The following is a 19,897-nucleotide window of genomic DNA, read 5'->3' on the forward strand; positions in this document are numbered from 1 at the left end:
GGCTGGTTTCCTGCCCTGCTTCACCAATACCCGCACTCTACCATGTCTCGAGAGTGAACCCATCTGCTCTGCCTTCATTGCTGCCAGCCTCCTACCAAGTACCAGAGATCTTCATGTCTGTTGTTGCCACCCCCCTGCCAAGCCTCCTCCTTCTCCACTGCCAACACCAATGACAGTCACCTGCCAAGCAACTAAAGGGTAGGGCTGTGCGATATGACCAAAATCTCATATCCCGATATTAAGACATCTATCGTCCGATAACGATATAAATCACAAAAATGTAACATTTTCTGTAAATTCTGTGAATGTCGGGCAGCTCGACTTGCCTGAAGTGTTTCCAGCTGGGCGTCGCGTACCTGGAGTCGAGTGTTTTAACTGATGCATGAAACGATACATTTGTAGACATAGGTTGTAACGGCCGCCGTTTTCTTTGTGAGTATTTATTACACAGCGTGCTGCGGGGAAAAGCCTGTTCTAACGTTTGAGTCTAAGGTTTATTTTTTAGCACCTGACAGCTCTTTTTTTGCTTCTCATCCGTAAATACTCTGCATCTTTCACGTGATTCAGTTTATTTTGAAAAGTCTCAACAGGATCTTGAGCTTTATTGTGAAAGGTTTATGTGGAAAATAAACAAGCGGACACGAGGTGGTTTTACCGTCGTTGTTGCTAACGAAAACGCATAAAAACAAGCGCTTGTCCGTCTGTAGTGTGGTTATATTAAATATAAGAGAAAGAGAGAACTTTAGGAAATTAATATAGCCACTACAGTGACCATCAAAATAATGAAAAAATATTGCCGTAAACAGTTTATTTTGCGACACCACGAAACAAACGATAGCGTAAAATGAAACGATAGACGTTTTTCTATCGTCATCCGATATATATCGTTATATCGAACAGCCCTACTAAAGGGTACCGTCATCTCCACAAATGCCGGCTGCTTGACAAGCCTTTGGAGGCATCACCTGTTCTGGCCTTGAGTCCAAGAGGTGATGGAGTCAAGGCCATCACTGCCTCTGGTGGAGGCAGTGAAGACCCTCACTGCCTCCACCAGAAGATCTTTGTTCCCTCCCTCATTGGTCTCCTCCAAGGGAATCAGGGGATCTCCAATGCACATCTGAAGAGGTCTGTCCCCTCTGCTCTGTGTCCAGGCCAACCTCCGAGTTCCTCCTCTAGGTTGACCCCCTGAACTGTCCATCTACTCTGCTCAGGAGCTGGGCTGACTACCTGAGTTGTCAATTATTGTTTGTTGGCCTTTCCTGCTCCCTGTTTTTGGTCATGTTTATCGTTCTTTGTTACAGTCCTGGGCCGGTTACCCTGTGTTTTGTGTTATTATTAATCTTTGATTTCATCATGGTTTTCCACTTTTAGTGTTTTGGTTTCTGTTTTGTATTTCTAGCTCCCTAAGTTCTCTAGTATTTCTTGGGTTTTGTTCCTGTGCCCCTCATATTTAGTGTGGGTTTAGTTCTCTCCATGTTCTCTCCCAGTCAGTCGTGTCTCATGTCACTCCTGTCCCTGTGCTCCGTGTTTCCTCTGTTCAGTCTCAAGTCCGTGCCTCTGTGCCTGTCCTGTGTTTCCTGTTTTATTTTCATAGTCCCTGTCCTGTGTTCAGTGTTTTGAGTTTTGCTTTTCCCCTGTCTCGTTACGTCTGATTAGTCCCAGCTGTGTTTCCACCTGTTCCCCATCTTCTCGTTATCCTACCTATGTATTTTAGTCCTCAGTCCTCCCCTTCCTCTGCACTGTCGTACCCTCTCCGTGCTGTGCGTTACCTTTGTGCTCCTGGTTTATTTTGCAACTTGGTAAACTCCTAGTCTCTAGCTTCTTCGTTCTTAGTTCTGTTTCCAAGTTTAGTCTCTTAGTTTCTAGTTATTATGTTCTGTTTCCTGTATTTTGGCATTCAAGTTTTCACAGCACAATAAAAGCTGCCTCTTTTAGTTCATCCCTCTCTGTTCTGAGTCTTGCGTTTGGGTCCAATCTCCTGTTTGCCACACAGCAAACATGACATTTTTGTTAGACTTGGTCTTGGTATCCTGCATTTTGAGTCCTCACTCTACATACTCCACATTATGAGATCCTAAATCTTAGTATTCAGGGGACAAAAGAGTAACAATTCTAACAGACACATAAATTATATAGCTTGATAATCTATAATATAAATCTTGCCACTGAAGGATGCAGGTACAGTTTAATGCTTCGAAGCTTCTGAAGTCTATGTCATCGCCAAGATAACATAGACTTCAGGAGCAAAACAGCAAGACATAGTAGTGAAAGAATCCTTGAAAATATATGGAAGAAATGGCAATGATGGCAATGAAAACAAAGCCAAGAACTGAGAATTGGAGAATAACTTCAGGTCTTCCTGACTTCATCTTGTTCTCAAGTTTCATTGTTTTACCTGTTTACACACTTTCCCATTATTCCACAGAGACAGAAAGGGAAAAAGCAGGGGCTGGAAGCAGAAGAGAAAAGACAGAACCAGAAAAAACTAAATCAATGGATGTTAAGTGATAGGTTTGTAGCTTGAACCTATTCGCTGGAACGTTGAAGGCAATGTGATTACACAGCAAGCAAGACACGAGTAGGCAACATTCTTAATGTTTCACGTGCACGGGAGAGAACTGGACAGGCGCCGTTCCTTCGCTTGACCCCAGTTGCTCTCGTCCGCTCTCCCGTAACACTGCTCTTTTATTGTGGTTACATGAATATGCATAGGTTCATTAACATATGACCTCTTTACATAGGTATACATGTGAACAAAGAATACCTTGTGTGTGTGTGTGTGTGTGTGTGTATATGTGTGTGTGTGGGGTCAAACTGTGACCCCAGGAAGACTCCCCAGAGCCGTCCATCTAAACAAAAGGCTCTTAGACTCAAACAGATATACGTGTGTTTGCTATACCATATATCAGCAAGAGAAGATACGACCTCTCCTAGGAGGTGTGTGATCTATGCCAGAACACTCTGAAGAGGAGTGAACGCACTCCCCTCTTCATGCTACACAGAGTTGTTACAGACCTCCTAGGATGAGACATTCTGTCAATCTACAAATGATTATATACTTCTAAGCATATATGAGTAAATATTTCTAAGCATAAATGACAATCAACAATACAAATCTAACATTTCCCCCCTTTTGGCAATTATGCTAGAAAAGTCCCCAGTTATGATCACCTCATGCCTGACAGTGTCAATGCAGCCATTTTTATACTCAGCATATGTAAACGTACACAGTTTCACAAATGTATTAGCAGTTATCCAAGTTCTCACCCAATGGTAAACTGCATCCTACGAGCAAACAAATGAATTGTTAATGGTCAAAAGAGAAATTAACATTTTCAAGATCACTCCAGCTTGGTTGTGCTCCTCTGCAAGACATGTAAATCACACGTCTCTCTGCAGAGTGGTTTACGTTCTGCAGGGCATCATAAATGTCTCTTCCAGTTGTTTCCATCACTGTTCATAGGACCAGAGTCCAAATGTATGTAGAATAGACATTCAAACATGCGTTGAGTTTGTTGTTTGTCAACATCGTGAAAGCTGCAGACCTCTTCAGCACTCTAGTTTTATGGCCTCTGCCAACCCCCATCACCTCACTTCAGGCCTCCTTGTCCTGTGGGGGATATTTATGACTCCTCCATTGTCCATCCTCTGCAGGAAAAACCCTCTGTGGAAAGGGTGCTGGATCCAGTTATCTTACTGCTGTTATGATCCCAGCAGTCTTCATTGTGCCATCGTATGCACAGTACAGTGACACAGCATTAGGTGATGTTCATCGGAAACTGCTGTCATCACCACCATAGCTTCTGGTTCCTGTGCTTTTCACAGAATCATGATGCCATCCTTGGACTCCCCCTGCGCTGTCAATGGAGCTTGGCACGCTCCCCTCATCCTTCAGGTGCCCGTCTGTCGTCCACAATCTCCTCTGTTGGCCTCTGGAAAGCCCCCTTGGCACAGCTCTCATTCCAACGCAGCTTCGTGGTCCTTGCCGTGGCTGTGGAATCTGATCTCCCAATGGGCCCCAAACAGCTCGACCTTTGACCTCAACCACTGCCTGGACTGTCAGCTATGCCTGGAATGGGTTGCTTCTCACTGGGCCTCAGAAGATTTCTCAGGAGATTCCTTTCAGCAATACTTTAACTGCTGCACCTGTATTTCCTTGCTAGGAGGAAAAACTTCTATTTGGAGAGCATGTAAAGCATCATCAAACCACATTCTTTAGTTCAGTGAGCTTCATTTATGGACCATCAAAGCCTCATCTGAACACAGATGCACCACTTTGCATAAGTTTAATACCTGTTGACTAACTGTTAATCACACAAATCACTGCAACAATCTTAAAAAACATAGTTTAGAAAACATAGAAAACATACACCCCTCCTCTTGACGCATGGACACTCCCATGAGTCAACTCATCAAAACCAGATTCCTGTCGGAAAGAAAAAGGTTAGCTAGATCATGTCCCAGGCACCCTCAGGGCTTCACCTCCTCTGGAGTAGCTCCGTAACCCTGCAATAAAAGATGTTAGTGTGTTTTGCATATTAAGTTTGCTTAAAACCTGGCTCCGCCTGGAGCCTGCATACACACCATCATGGCCTGGAAAACAAGATCTGGAAGTGAAATCAAACTTCACACCTATAAACAATTGTATTATAAGAGTAATAAAGCATTCAGCATCAGCAGGACAAGTATCATGTGCAGGTTTTCTCAAATCAGTAAACTACAATTATTGGCATAATTTGCCTCAGACATGGATCATCCCATGTGCTCAGTTAACATTAATGTAATCGGTGACTTCCCTTAAGCAAAGTCACTCCATGTATTTAACACTAGGAGCTCAGTAGTGGCCAGCTAATGAGCCCCATATCAAACTATTCCACAAACACTGCATCTCTTATTTGCTTTCTCATGTTACTTGTCCGTCTCTGCTGAATCGTCTACATGCACTCTTAGACAAACCAAACATCAGCAACACACATGGACAATCCTGGAGGTCAGGCACAAATTGACAGGGTCCAGAGGTTCTATAAAAAGACCATAAAGTTAGCCATCCATAGCTGTGGAAAGGAGTGACACTAGTTTCAACACAGGAAATTTCTCACGTGTTATTCACATCGTCAAAGTAACCTTCACATTTCCCCAACAACACAGTGTAACAGCATCACCAACTCATAACCTGTAAACACAGTTTTCTTCACACGTAAACCCAGAAATCCTGTAGTAGAAAACATCAACCAGCTGTCCTGGTATAAATCACATGATCAACTCACATGAAGAACTGTAATGCTGTAGAAAAGTTAGCGCTGCGCAGGTGTATACACACTTTCTCACAGTTACCTCTGTGAGCAACACAAGGTAGTGAATAACACCCCTGGTAGATGCACAGACACAGAAAGTGGCATTTAAAAGGTTAAATCATCACGCAACCTCGAATGTTGTTGTCATCTTTCTGCTCCTGTAAAAAGAAACACACTTAGATTCATCTGCACCTTTGTCAGGTGGGGGTTAACTTCGCACAGTGATGTCCGTCAGTCTGTCAACTTCTGTCCGCTTTTACCAGTCAGTCAGTTTTATTTTCTCTCACTCATTCATTCATTCTTTCTTTGCTGACAGTGGAAATTATTGTCGCATTTTCATTTCCACTTCTCAGCAAAATGACGTCATTTCAAAAAGAAAAGAAGAACTTTATATTGGATTATCTCGCTTAATCCTTTTTTGGGTAGGGACCTATTTTCTAATTGTCCCATATAAGTGACTTTCTCCTGAGCCCATTTTAATGTGGAGAAACTCACTTGCAACAATTTTCTCGACGACGCGTCGTATAGCGCTTCTGTTCTAATCGTGCAGATCTGCTCAAACAGAGATTATCAATAAACCTTTCAGTGCACTGTGAAAGTATCAAAATAAAAAGGCCTCGTTAAGTCATGACACACGCTCCTCATCTCAGGAGGGTAAATCATACCACTAGCATGATTTATCATACCATCATACTAATTGGCAGGCTCAACTTCACAACAAAAGAAAAATCATCAGCTAGATTAATTCAAAACCAACCATCAGCAGCACAACACACAACATAAGCCTCATGTCTCATTAGCTATGAATTTTAATCCCCAGGACTGTACTTTTTACTCATTTAGACCACAAATTTTATTTAATTTTCCTTTTTCCCCATCATCATAAAACATGTGACATGTTGTCATGCATTTCGCAAAAGAAGTTTGTTCTTATGTATTCAGAGTTGTGTATCTGGGTGCAGGATTCACTCGCACATCACAACAGGAAACTCAGTGTTTTAGAGTCTCCACTCTAACAAACTCCAACACTTCCCATTCACTCGTACTAGAATTCAGTCCCCTTTCATTAATCTAAGAACCATCAACTAGTTTGCATATCAGCTGTTAACCCACTAAGTTGACAGGACAACAGAAATGCATGTTCAAAATATTATCACAAAAATAGAATTTCCCTCATACAGTAAATTACTTGTGCTGCATCAATCAGGCAGAAAGCATCTCCCAATTTACTATATTAACAACTAAATTTATTGTCTGATCACTGGTTGGTCAAACCAGAATCTTTTTTTTCCCACAAAAGTTAAACTGTTGTCCTGCAACCTAGAGAGTTAACTGTCAGCATTGGATAAATTCAGCATTTGATAACAAGTCTCTGTTAAATTTACACTATTTTAACACTGATGAGAGATAACAAGCTGATCTTCATTGCATGTGTGTTTGTGTTATTAGGCAGGTTTAATCAATGTGTCTGGAGCTGCATCTCCAGCAGGGCATGTTCTTAAAGCTGCCTTTCCTACACACTTCTCTGCTATTATTTGATCCTTTCTTAACTAATGTGCTATGAGTCCACTGGTCTTTGCATCACACCAGGTGACTTGGACAAGATGATAAACAGACTCACATGCTCAAGATGGTGCCTAATCTTCATGAGCTCTCTTGTGTTTGTGTTAGTAGGGTTAATGCACGTTCTGCTTGTGTGTGTGATTTTGTATATGTTTCTTTTTGCAGTGTTTCAGATTCCTTCACAATTTTCCACTTAAGCAGTCAGTATTCTTTTCCCCAGGTTTGCTAACCCAAATTTTGATTTCCCACATTAAACAACAGCTTTCCTCTGTGTCCTTACTTACTGCTCTCACTCTGTTGTCCTCTCCCACTTCAACAGTCCAATAGCCGGCAGTTCTTCTTCAGCTTTGTCCTGTGTTCCACTGTCTCTTCTTGCCATTTTACTCCGAAAGTGTCAAATGTCAAACTCCAACAGTCTCCTCACTTCTCCTCAAACGTCCTTTTCACATGCACAGTGAACTTTGCAGCTTGTTGGAAACACAGTGCCATTCATCCAGTCAGGATGTTGGGTTTGCTCTTCTTCTCCACTGCTGTTTGTCCACACTGCTGCTGCTTGCTGGGTCTCTTTGCTCAGGATTTGCTGCTGTCTCTTTATCTGCCATGTTATTGCTCTTTGGAACTGCATTCCTTGTCTTCAGGGAGGAGTGAGAGCTCACTTGTGAGGATGAGAGACACATGGTGCTGTAAATAAGTTAGCCAAAAACTTGGCCCGAATGTTTCCAATGATGTTAAACTATAATTTCCTTCCGACCGCTACATGTGGGAAATTGATCCGGGTCTGCTCCTCACCTGCAAGTGACACACTGAGACATTTTGATCATTATTCTCATTACTTAACCGACACACAGAACTCTCTCTCTGTTTTTTGTGAACTCTCCTTTCTTAAAAGCAGAAAGTGAGATTGTAATTGTTCTTGGCTGATAAACACAAAACCTTTTTCCTATTATTGTTTTCATCTACAATATAAACTTCGTCTCTTTTTTTACTCTTTTTTTATAACTGGTGACCTGCAGAATCACCGTTCTCACAATTGGAGGCAATTACTTTTACACAGCTGTGACGTCAGGCACATTCACACTCACTCTTTTCATCTGCATAAATAAACCATATGGCTGATGATATGTGCCATGGTGATCCATAAGCATGATCACAAGTTTATTTAATTATTTTTCAACCCAACAAAGCAAATAAACAAAAACATGATGCTGATGCTATGAACACTCTACACATATGAATCAAGATCCAGGAAAACTGCTGCGCATCTGAAAGAAGAAGCTGAACTCACGGATACGCTACATACTCGAGTTATCATAGTTCTCTTCCCCTTTCTTTGATGAGTTCTCAGCCAGCTCCCAATCTGATAATGTGTAGCTTGCTCATCAGCTCAGAAGAGACAGCAACGCAACCTCACACAGTGGTTGCGTGCTTTGCCCACAGTGGCAAAGACTTACACTTTCATATTCAATTCAGCTTCTCCATCATGTAGTTTTCAGCTGTTTCATACAAGGTCAAACATAGTAGTTGTTTTCATAGGTGTGCTCTATATCTCAACAATGGCTCATATTAAGATGACAGTTTTTCAAACAGGTCAAGCGCCTCTATGCACGTAATTAGGTAAAATATTTACCTATTTACTTCATCTCATATGTGATCGCACTGAATTTGAGCAACCTTAAGCTTAATGCAGATTACTTTTAACAATTGGTTAAACTAATGGTCTGGAGCACAGGCTGTTGTTGATCAGGGCACTCTAAAGAATCATCTAAACATTTTGTGTCAGCAAAGGGTGGGGGAAGCCATTCACCAGAGCATAGCTTAACTGCTGCTGATGTGGGCTGGCCTTCTCCACGGCTGCTGTGTTTCCTAATAACTTCTAACATTTGAATCTCTGCCATTTATAAGCCTGCGATTAACCGCACAGCTCAGGTCCGCGTGAACCCGCGCAGCTAAGGAGCCGTCACTTTTTTTTTTTTTAAATACTGTGCACTCCCAGGAGTGAAGTCCAGCATAAATGTCTGTCACGCTCGGACACACTCTTGGTTGCTTAGGAACCAATGATAACAACAACAACCGTGTCCCAGACCACGCCTGCTCTGCAGTCATTAACACAAACACACTCAACACAACAACAACAACACAAAATAGGCCTATTGTCCAGCACAGTCTGGACTCCGCGGAACTTCTCAACGCCCCACTGAGCGGCGGAGAATGTATTACAGGACCCCACAAAGCGGTCCGTATTTCGCCCCACTAAGACGGCGAACCAAAAAAGTTCGAACTGCGCAACTCTGCGACTTAATGCTTCTGTACAACAACTTCACTGAGCGGTTTTGTACATCGCCCCACTAAGACGGCGAATTTTAGCCCCACTAAGCGGCCACGAACAACGCCCCACACAGCCGGCGAAGACGTACAGTTATAGAGATGTACTCTAAACTTACTCGGTGTTGCTTAGCGTGTAATATCAGCCTCGGATCCCGCCGATCGTCATTCGTCGAGGAGAGAAAACGGACAGCTCATCCACGCCATCACGTCCGCTGACGTCAGGGTTCTCTCCTCGGTGAATGCCGACTCCAGGGATCCGGCGTCGAAGGACCAATTAATGATAGGTTTGTAGCTTAAACCTATTCGCTGGAACGTTGAAGGCAATGTGATTACACAGCAAGCAAGACTCGAGTAGGCAACATTCTTAATGTTTCACGTGCACGGGAGAGAACTGGACAGGCGCCGTTCCTTCGCTTGACCCCAGTTGCTCTCGTCCGCTCTCCTGTAACACTGCTCTTTTATTGTGGTTACATGAATATGCATAGGTTCATTAACATATGACCTCTTTACATAGGTATACATGTGAACAAAGAATACCTTGTGTGTGTGTGTGTGTGTGTGTGTGTGTATATGTGTGTGTGTGGGGTCAAACTGTGACCCCAGGAAGACTCCCCAGAGCCGTCCATCTAAACAAAAGGCTCTTAGACTCAAACAGATATACGTGTGTTTGCTATACCATATATCAGCAAGAGAAGATACGACCTCTCCTAGGAGGTGTGTGATCTATGCCAGAACACTCTGAAGAGGAGTGAACGCACTCCCCTCTTCATGCTACACAGAGTTGTTACAGACCTCCTAGGATGAGACATTCTTTCAATCTACAAATGATTATATACTTCTAAGCATATATGAGTAAATATTTCTAAGCATAAATGACAATCAACAATACAAATCTAACATTAAGACAGGAGGACATAAAGAGAGGGATTCAGCAGACAGGCACACTCTGATGATCCATCATGGCAAAACGCAATCCCAGCGGTGACAGGATTTAGAACAGGACTTCCCGGAGTCTAGATGCTGGTGTTGGTGAGGATGCAGCCTGAGGTTTGGATGGAGCTCTGACTGAGGCGTCTGGGATATGGAGATGGGGAGGAAGTGGGCTGCATGAATGAGAGTCTAAAAGGGAGAATGGCAGAGAGCACAGACTTAAACCAAGCAAAGCGGAGGCTGATTGGCTCAAAGAAGCCAGACAGGATGATGACTGGACTAGAGTAATGATGCCAATATTGAGACTGACTGTGTGGGAAAGTGGTAGAGTGAACTTATCTATAAGCTTCATATTTGAAAAATATTATTTGAAAAAAAATGGGTAGTTTAAACAATGAGTTCTTGATCTCAGCTTGTCAGACACTGATCCTTGGTGTTTATATTTTAAGGCACTGGGAACCCTTTAGGGTCACTTTTTAATATGCTGGGAAGTGTTCCACATTAGCATAATGCAGCTTCAGGAAGCATTACATGATGTGACAGAGAGGCATGTTGTGCATTAAGTCATAGAACTTCATCTTTTTGCACACTGTCTAGAAAATTGTTTCCTAACAGTAATTCTTTTGTTGTTGACTTCTGGGGCCGTATTAACAAACTTTCTAAAAGTCTAAGCTCTAAGTTCGTCCCCAACTTTTTACTTTGGTGATGCTGTATGAGTCGTTCTTTTAAAAGGTGTGAATCTTTAATAAAAGTATATTATAGTGATGCTGGGTATAAAATGGGCAGTGTATTATCAGCATTTCTCAGACAAAGAAAAAATAGTGGAAGGACAAAACATGTGAAAACACTAGTCAACCACTTTTTCCTTCAAGTGAGAAAATTGGATATTTGCATTTTGCAGACTTGAGATAATTCGCAATGATCTTTTTAAGAGAAGATTCATCACTGAAGCATATTTTATGTATATTCTGGTGCTTAAACAAATAGCTCGATAAAAATTCCCCAAAATTTAAATGATGCCAAGTTAATAAAACACTAAGATGTTTTTGGTGCCTTTCATTAAAGATGCTTTTGTTGAAGCATACTCCTGTGTTAACACCAGACACATTAACCCTCTAAGATCAGTTTTCATCAGTGACAACCCAAACCGTAGGCCCAAACCCTAATCCTAGGGTTTTGGAGAAAAGCAAAAGCTCATCTTTTGAGAAAATGAAAATAATTTGTGTGCAAGTTGGAAAATTTTTCTTATTATTCCAAGTTTTGACAGTCTTTTATGCAAACTAAAGTGATGTATTCTGATAGTATAGGTTTGGAGTTGGAGTCATCCTCAGTGATGACTTTGACCTCAGAGGGTTAACATTCTGGTGAGTTTAAAGTCATGTGTCAATTCATTTTATGTGACGTAATGCTATGGGAAAATATAACTTTAAGAAAATATTCTGCTGAGTCTTGTTAATCAGAAGATTAAAAAAATGTAACTGAAACACATCAAAATGTGTTTCCTAAAACGTCCTTTTGGCTTGTCTCCAAAACATAAGGATTCCAGGCTAGAGTTTGGGCTGTCACCAGTGACGATTTAGACCTCAGAGGGTTAAAAAAGGGTAAACTTTTAGTAAATTAAAAAACTAAATAAAGTTAGTAAATTAATAAACCATATGAAGACCCATTTACACATACTAGCCTACTGTGTAAGTGGGTCTGTCATCTCAAATGTTTTGTATGCTGGATGTATACATTTATTAAACTGAGATGTGTTCCAAGTTCAAACTATTTCTCACCTTAGGAACTTGCTTAAGTATGAAAGTAGATTAGGCTTAGTTAAAAAAAAAAATGGAGGCGGATGGAATTTTTATTTATTTATTTATTTTCAGAATTTAAAGGAAGAAAAGTCTGTTTTTTCTCTCAGAATTCTGACTTTTTTTTCTGAGAATTTCAGAGGTTTTACATTATTCTCAGAATTATCAGAAAAAAATCAGAATTCTGACAAAATAATTTCAGAATTCTGTCATTCTCAGATTGGAAGAGGATTAGGGACACTGAAAAAAAATGGCGGGGGGGGGGTGTCTTTTTTTCCCCCAGAATTCCAGAACATCATTGGAATTCTGAGATTAATGTCAGAAATTCTACAAAAAGGATTATGGCCACTATAAAAAACAAAAACCAAAAAGGTGGGTGGCTTTGAATCTTTTTTTTTTTTTTTAAAGGCGGTGGTTTCACTCACTTTTTGGTTTGGGTTAGACCCTTCCTTCCCACATCCTATCACAATATTGAACAAATAAGGAGGTAAAACGTTTTCCCCTCTTCACTGACCACCTCCTGTGCAATAAAGATATTGATGCAGAGTACATTTGGCTGTGGTCTCAAATTTTGTATTTAGACTATCAAGGGACTTCCGCTAGAGTATATCAAACTAATGTCTATATTTATTTTAAAAGTCACTTGAGCAATTTTCCGATCGACTGCAGGTTCACTCATTTGATTAAAAGAACTTGGTTAAATACTACTGTTTCATGTTTAGATCAGTTTTTCACACAGATATTGAACACAGCACACCTGCAATACTTAATACCACCACATCAGTGATGTATGATAATATACCATACCAAAGTGCATATCTATGTAAACAAATAAATCACAAGACCCAAAACATGTTAGACATATGTGCACAAATGCAGGAACTTTCAAAGATTGATCTCACACACTTTAGTCACCTGAAATATCATACTTCTGAGCAGGTACTTTGCAACTGAGAGCAAAAAAGCAAGAGAAAGTTGCATCTGATGTTTGCATTTCCTTTAAAGCCTCTATTGATGATCAGCCATAGTTGAACATGCCCATAACATAAAACAATATTGTCTATTAGTTATTTTAACCAAAGCAACAGTTTTACTCAGGCATGTGTGCATGGAACATGTTTGGGGCCTAACATTTGCATGTTTGTGTATTTTATGCTGTAAGGAGTGCTGCAGAAGTGACTGATGGCTCACAGTACTTTGTGCTGCTGATGATCACAGACGGCGTCATCTCAGACATGGCTCAGACTAAAGAGGCAGTTGTCAATGTGAGTATACATAGCACACTACACACAGAACATTAAATTGAATGTAGAGGCAGCACATCAGTGGGATCCACATTAACCCAAGACAGGTGATATGATGTTTAAAAGCTTGTATAATAGCATAAACTGTGATGAACGCAGCTATCAAGTTTGAAAAGTGAAGTTAGTAAGAAAGTGCCTGCTTTTTCAGAAGTCATTTAGATTTAAAATATGAACAGAAATGAAAAAAAAAAAACAATGGGGGGAAAAAAGAAGAGGAGAAAAAAGTCAGAAGTTGATGACCTCATGTAGACTCACCAGTCACAGCTGTAAACGCTGACATAAACAAAGTCAGGCTTGCCTCAACCCACACTTGGAGGAGTACCTGTAGAGTACTAGAGGCCCGGGAGCTTCAGGGTTCTGCACAGTATCTTTGCTGTTCCCAGGACTGCGCTCTTCTGGATGGAGATCTCGGATGTCATTCCTGAGATATGCTGGAGCCACTTGCCCAGTTTGGGGGTCACTGCCTCGCGTGCTCTGATTACCACAAGGACCACTTTTCCCTTCACCTTCTATATCTTCTTGAGCTCCTGTCTCAGCCCTTGGTATTTCTCCAGTTTTTCCTGTTATTTCTTCCTCATTTTGCTATCATTTGGTATAGATAGATCTATTACTACGTCTTCCCCTGCTTGTCCACCACTTTCCTTTCCGGTTGGTTGGCCATTACTAGTTTGTCTGTCTGTATTTGGAAGTACCACAGGATCTTATTCGGTCATTCCGAAACATCCTGGGGCACATATCCCATTACCCACAGAGCAAGTAGGTCTGGCCCAGATCTGGTATCAAGCCGGCACTGCTGGCTGACTTCTGGCATGATAAGACGTATGTCTTCCAGATATGGGCCAGGCCTGGCATAGATGGCACTGTGTATGTGATGGCATGCCATATCTGGCCTGATTGTGGTTTGGTCTATGTGGCCCAGGCCCATAGAAAACAGGTCTGGTCTGGATCTGGCATCAAACTGGCACTTCTGACTGACCGGTGTCATGGCAGGGTGTATGTCAACCAGATGTGGGCCAGGTCTGGCAATGATGGCACTATTTATGTTCCTATTTTCCTATTTGAATTAGAAGACCCAAATGCCATGTTGCAATACTATACTGCTATAGTAGCCAACGTTTCGAATGCAGATTTGACAGGTTTATGAGTGTACACTTTATCCAAAACCTAGTGACGGTTTACTCATCTTTGCCAGTGGGTGGCTGTAGCTCAGGAGGTAGAGCAGGTCACCTACTGATTGGAACATTAGTGGTTCGATCCCTGGCTCCTCCAGTCTGCATGTCAAGAGTGTGAATGTGTATGAAAGTAGTTAGGAAGCACTCAGCTTAGAGAAAGTGTGTGATTGGGTGAATGTGGCATGTTGTATAGAGCACTTTGAGTAATCCGGGAGAGTAGAAAAGCGTTATATAAGAATCAGTCCATTCACTGTCTGAACAGAAGAAAGTTTTGTCATGTTACTTTTGCACTGTTTTTCACGTTCTGGCACGTTGTTATTTCATGGCTTGATTAAGGTACACATTAGGCTGACATCTGGGGCCAGAGCTGAAACTGTTCTGGGCCAGCACAGGACCACCAGTGTGTCTGCAACTGGCCTTGTGCTGGCCCATGTGTGGACTACATCTGGCAAACCAGATCTGGGCCACCAAAGGGCCGTCATTCTTTGCGGTATGTGGGCCATGTGTAAGCACATTGTGTGGGCCAGATCCGGGCCATACCAATTTTGCTATGTGGGTTATGACTTCAGGGCTTCCAGTCCATGCTCGGCACTGATGTTTTTGTATACTATGGCAGTCACATGGTTTTGGGGTTCCATGTATGCCTTGCCTGCCAGCATCTTTCACCCTGCTGTTATGTGCTGGATTGTCTCAGGGGCATCTTTACACAGCCTGCACCTGGGGTCTTGCCTGGTGAGATAGACCCCAGCCTCTATGGATCTTGTGCTCAGTGCTTGTTCCTGTGCTGCCATGACTAGTGCCTCTGTGCTGTCTTTCAGTCCAGCTTTGTCCAGCCACTGGTAGGACTTCAGGACTGAGTGGATATCAGCCACTTCCTTTATCTGATCACACAGTTTATTTTTTATTGGTATGATGCTAGAGTATGTGTCTAAGTTATTAGGGATCAACTAGGTAGTTTGATTAACCATTGCCATGACTAGCATGCAATGTAGAGAATCTCAAAGTTACACTGATCAATATTCAAATGAATAATAACGGAAATATGGAATGGAAGTATTCTCTGTGTTACCCCGGGCAGACTGGCTTTCTGTGACCTTAGCGGAAGAGAACGGATGTATGGATGGATGGGAAATATTTTGATTTACACATACTGTGGTTAACTAACCGGTGTCTGGTCGACGAAATGTGTTTGTATTGGACTTAAATTAGATTCTACTGCAGAAGTAAGAGAAACGGGCAGAGCGAAGGACTGGTACTAATTCCATTAGTACCAGCCTCAACGACTACCGACCAGTTGCTCTAACACCTGTTATAATGAAGTGCTTTGAGAAACTGGTCCGACGTCACATCATGTCCTGCCTGCCACCCACACTCGACCCACTCCAGTTCGCATACAGAGCTAACAGATCAACTGAAGATGCCATTGCTACAACGCTCCACACCACCATCTCTCACCTGGAAGTGCAGGGCCGTTACGCCAGGCTGCTCTTTGTTGACTTTAGCTCTGCTTTCAATACGATACTCCCGGACAGACTAATAGATAAACTGCTGGAAATTGGACTTCCTTCTACCACCTGCCGCTGGATCAGAGACTTCCTGTCAGACCGTGTACAGAGAGTTAGAGTGGGGCCTCATCTTTCCTCAGCCCTCAGCCTCAACACCGGCTCTCCACAAGGCTGTGTACTGAGTCCCCTACTGTACACTCTGTACACACATGACTGTGTTAGTACCCACCCAGACAACGCAGTCATCAAGTTTGCAGATGATACCACCGTGGTGGGGCTCATCTCAGGGGGAGATGAGACGGCGTACAGAGCTGAAGTTCAGAGGCTGTCAGATTGGTGTGTAGATAACAACCTGGACCTCAATACCACCAAGACAAAAGAACTGGTAGTTGACTTCAGAAGGAGGAAGTCCGAGCTGCAGCCTGTCAGCATCAACGGGGAGTGCGTGGAAAGGGTCTCCAGTTTTCTCCAGTTCCTGGGTGTGCACATAGACACAGACCTCCAATGGAGCTCATCTCTGTGGTTTTAAAGAAGGCCCAATAGCGTCTCCACTTTCTGAGAATCCTCAGAAAAATGGACCTGAAGAAGGAGCTGCTGACCGTCTTCTACCGCTGCTCCATTGAAAGTGTGCTGACATATTGCATCGGTGTATGGTTCTCCAGCTGCACCACAGCACACAGAAAGGCACTCCAGAGGGTCATCAATTTGGCCCAAAAAATCATTGGACATCCTCTTCCCTCCCTGAAGGACCTGTACAGCACTCGCTGTCTCAAGAGGGCACGCAGCATCCTACGGGACTGTACACACCCAGGACATCGGGTGTTTAAGCTGCTGCCGTCTGGCAGGAGGTTCAGGCTGCTGAGGTCCCGAACAAACAGACTCAAGGACAGCTTTTACAACAGGGCAATAGCCCTAATCAATGCAAATAGCTGACCTGATTGGCTACCTGCCTGGACTTTTTTTTTTTTTTTTTTTTTTTTTTAGGGGGAGGTAACAATGTTTAAAACAATAACAATAATAATATTTATATTTATAACAAGGTGCAATAATAATTAATGTGCAATAATAACAGTGTGCAATACACATACACTTATTCTTCTTTTTTATTTCTAAGTTAATATACTGTGTTGTGTTGTTTGTGTTGTGTTGTGATGTGTCATATCGTGTCGTGTTGTGTTATATGTAGTGCCAACGTAGGACAGTTTTTCCAATTTCATTGTACTATTGTACTATGTATGACTGTGCAATGACAATAAAGAATTATCTTATCTTATCTTATATTATAAAGTTCTGGAAAAAAAAAACAACCCACAATTGAAGTTCAGTCAAACTGTATCAGGTAAAGCTAGCTTTTCACAGCTATGCCATACCGTATATCGCTGCATTACTGTGTAAAACTGTCTTTCAAGGAGTGGGGGAACTGTAATCTCTCTCGTATTCATTCTATGCTCCTTCCACAGGCAGCCTCTCTGCCAATGTCTGTCATCATAGTAGGAGTGGGCCCTGCTGAGTTTGATGGTAAGTGCTTGTGTGTGTCATGGAAGAGGGGATGTGCTGAATACTTTCACACTGACAGATACATTTCAGAGACGTCGTTATTTGTTTCACAAATACAATTGAGCATCTGTTTCTTTGCTGTGCTTCATTATGCAGCAGTGTTAAAACCAACCTTGCAGGAGCAAAGAACATTTCAGCCTATATAGTGCGTATTCCAGAGCACAAACCTCATCGGTTCCTATTTACAGTTAGAGCTGGGCGATATGACCCAAAATTCATATCTTGATATTTTTTAGCTGGATGGCGATATAAGATATATATCTCGATATTTTTTTAAAGCCATAAAGTAAGAACAAAAAGAGAGTTCTTAGTCAAAGCTGTGTCCCAGATGTCACACAGGCACTTTTATTAACATACAGCTTAGATATACATGAAAAAAACTACTCAAAAATAAATTATGAGCATTTATTAAATAATGATGCTCTATAAATAAAAGAAAACTATGTTGTTTTGTGCATAACAAAGAGCTCACAATTGTGCAGTCAAAATGTAAACTAACAGGCGCTGAGCATAATAACAAAGACAGATTTCACAGCTGCTCTGTTCCCAACTGCTACTGCGTGACTGACAGCCTGGAGTTTGAAATCCGCTTCGTAACCATGTCTCTGAACAGGAGCCATTTATGGTGCTTATACACACACAATACAGTAATATTACGTTGAAGCACAGTACGTATCACTCCGCGAGGCTCCTCGGTAGCCGTAATGCTCCAACAATCCATCAAGCGGTGCAGCTCCGTAGCTTACCAAAGTCGAACTAAAACATTTTTTGACAGATTGCTGAGCGCTGTGTATCACATAAAATCGGTTCGCGGTCATCAAGCACAACCAGAATTCATACAAAAGGCGCGCAGTCAACTTTTGAGAAAATGAAAGGATTTCAGGCCGTGCATGGCGTTAGCGTGGCTAGCTCGTTAGCGTGGTTAGCTCGTTAACACGTTGACGCCGTCCAGCCCCATGCACGGGGCAATGCGCAGTAACTCATTAACGGAGATTTGCCGCGTTCATCTTGTCATTGCCTGCAGGTGAAGCGATGGGGGAGGAGGGGGAGTTGTGTTCAGTGAAGGAGAGGCGAGGTCGAGTAACGTTGCGTAAAGACAAAAGTGGACGAAAGAGAGGCAAACTTGCGGCTCCGCAACTATAATTATAACGTAACATAGACTATATCGATATAAAGGATATTGTCACATCTTATATCTCGTATAAAAATATATCGATATTTTTAAAAAACTCGATATATCGCCCAGCTCTACTTACAGTATATGTCTGTAATATCATTCAGTCCTCCATATGGTTTAATCATTTAAAATGGAGCTGTAGGAACCCACAGAAAATGTCAGCCTCAGTACATCCAAGGAGATAAAAATGTCCCAGTGGAAAACCCAACCTATTTAAAATGAATACCAAATACAAACTGGCATGAAAAGTCAAATGGCTCCAGGACATTACAAGAAATAATTAAATTTGGGCTCTTGAGAGAAAAATAAATAAATTACAGACATGTGGTTCCAAACGAGATCAGAGATTTTCCTTATTTTCTCCTTTTCCTCCTATGTTCTTAAATGTTTTTTGGTTAATCACGGCAAAAGCATTTCCTGAAGAAAATGTCCTGTGACTGCTGTAAAGCTGACTGAAGCAAGTATATATACATATATACACATATATATATACATATATATATATATATATACACATATATATATACACATAAAAAAAACACCCAGCGCGCCCCTGCGGGCGGTTTATCCTTCAAGCTCGGGTCCTCTACCAGAGGCCTGGGAGCTTGAGGGTCCTGCGCAGTATCTTAGCTGTTCCCAGGACTGCGCTCTTCTGGACAGAGATCTCCGATGTTGTTCCCGGGATCTGCTGGAGCCACTCGCCTAGCTTGGGAGTCACCGCACCTAGTGCTCCGATTACCACGGGGACCACCGTCACCTTCACCCTCCACATCCTCTCGAGCTCTTCTCTGAGCCCTTGGTATTTCTCCAGCTTCTCGTGTTCCTTCTTCCTGATATTGCTGTCATTCGGAACTGCTACATCGATCACTACAGCCGTCTTCTTCTGTTTGTCTACCACCACTATGTCCGGTTGGTTAGCCACCACCATTTTGTCCGTCTGCATCTGGAAGTCCCACAGGATCTTAGCTCGGTCATTCTCCACCACCCTTGGGGGCATCTCCCATTTTGACCTCGGGACTTCCAGGTTATACTCGGCACAGATGTTCCTGTACACTATGCCGGCCACTTGGTTATGGCGCTCCATGTATGCCTTGCCTGCTAGCATCTTGCACCCTGCTGTTATGTGCTGGATTGTCTCTGGGGCATCTTTACACAGCCTGCACCTGGGGTCTTGCCTGGTGTGATAGACCCCAGCCTCTATGGATCTTGTACTCAGAGCTTGTTCTTGTGCTGCCATGATTAGTGCCTCTGTGCTGTCTTTCAGTCCAGCTTTG

General features: G+C 42.3%; 1 protein-coding gene across 6 annotated transcripts in view; it reads left to right on the forward strand.

Annotated features, from left to right (window-relative positions):
• Nucleotides 1-19,897, forward strand: part of LOC100712465 (copine-9) — a 223,350-nt gene that overhangs the window by 181,558 nt on the left and 21,895 nt on the right. For 5 of the 6 annotated variants that reach the window (XM_019358580.2, XM_025907539.1, XM_025907542.1 and 2 more), the window contains 2 exons: nucleotides 13,071-13,173; nucleotides 17,350-17,407. In XM_019358580.2, coding sequence (XP_019214125.2) covers nucleotides 13,071-13,173; nucleotides 17,350-17,407 — 161 coding nt within the window. The remainder of the gene's footprint in view (nucleotides 1-13,070; nucleotides 13,174-17,349; nucleotides 17,408-19,897) is intronic. The other variant, XM_025907540.1, reaches the window with a different exon arrangement.

Source organism: Oreochromis niloticus, linkage group LG5, assembly GCF_001858045.2.
Source record: "Oreochromis niloticus isolate F11D_XX linkage group LG5, O_niloticus_UMD_NMBU, whole genome shotgun sequence".
Taxonomy (NCBI): domain Eukaryota; kingdom Metazoa; phylum Chordata; class Actinopteri; order Cichliformes; family Cichlidae; genus Oreochromis; species Oreochromis niloticus.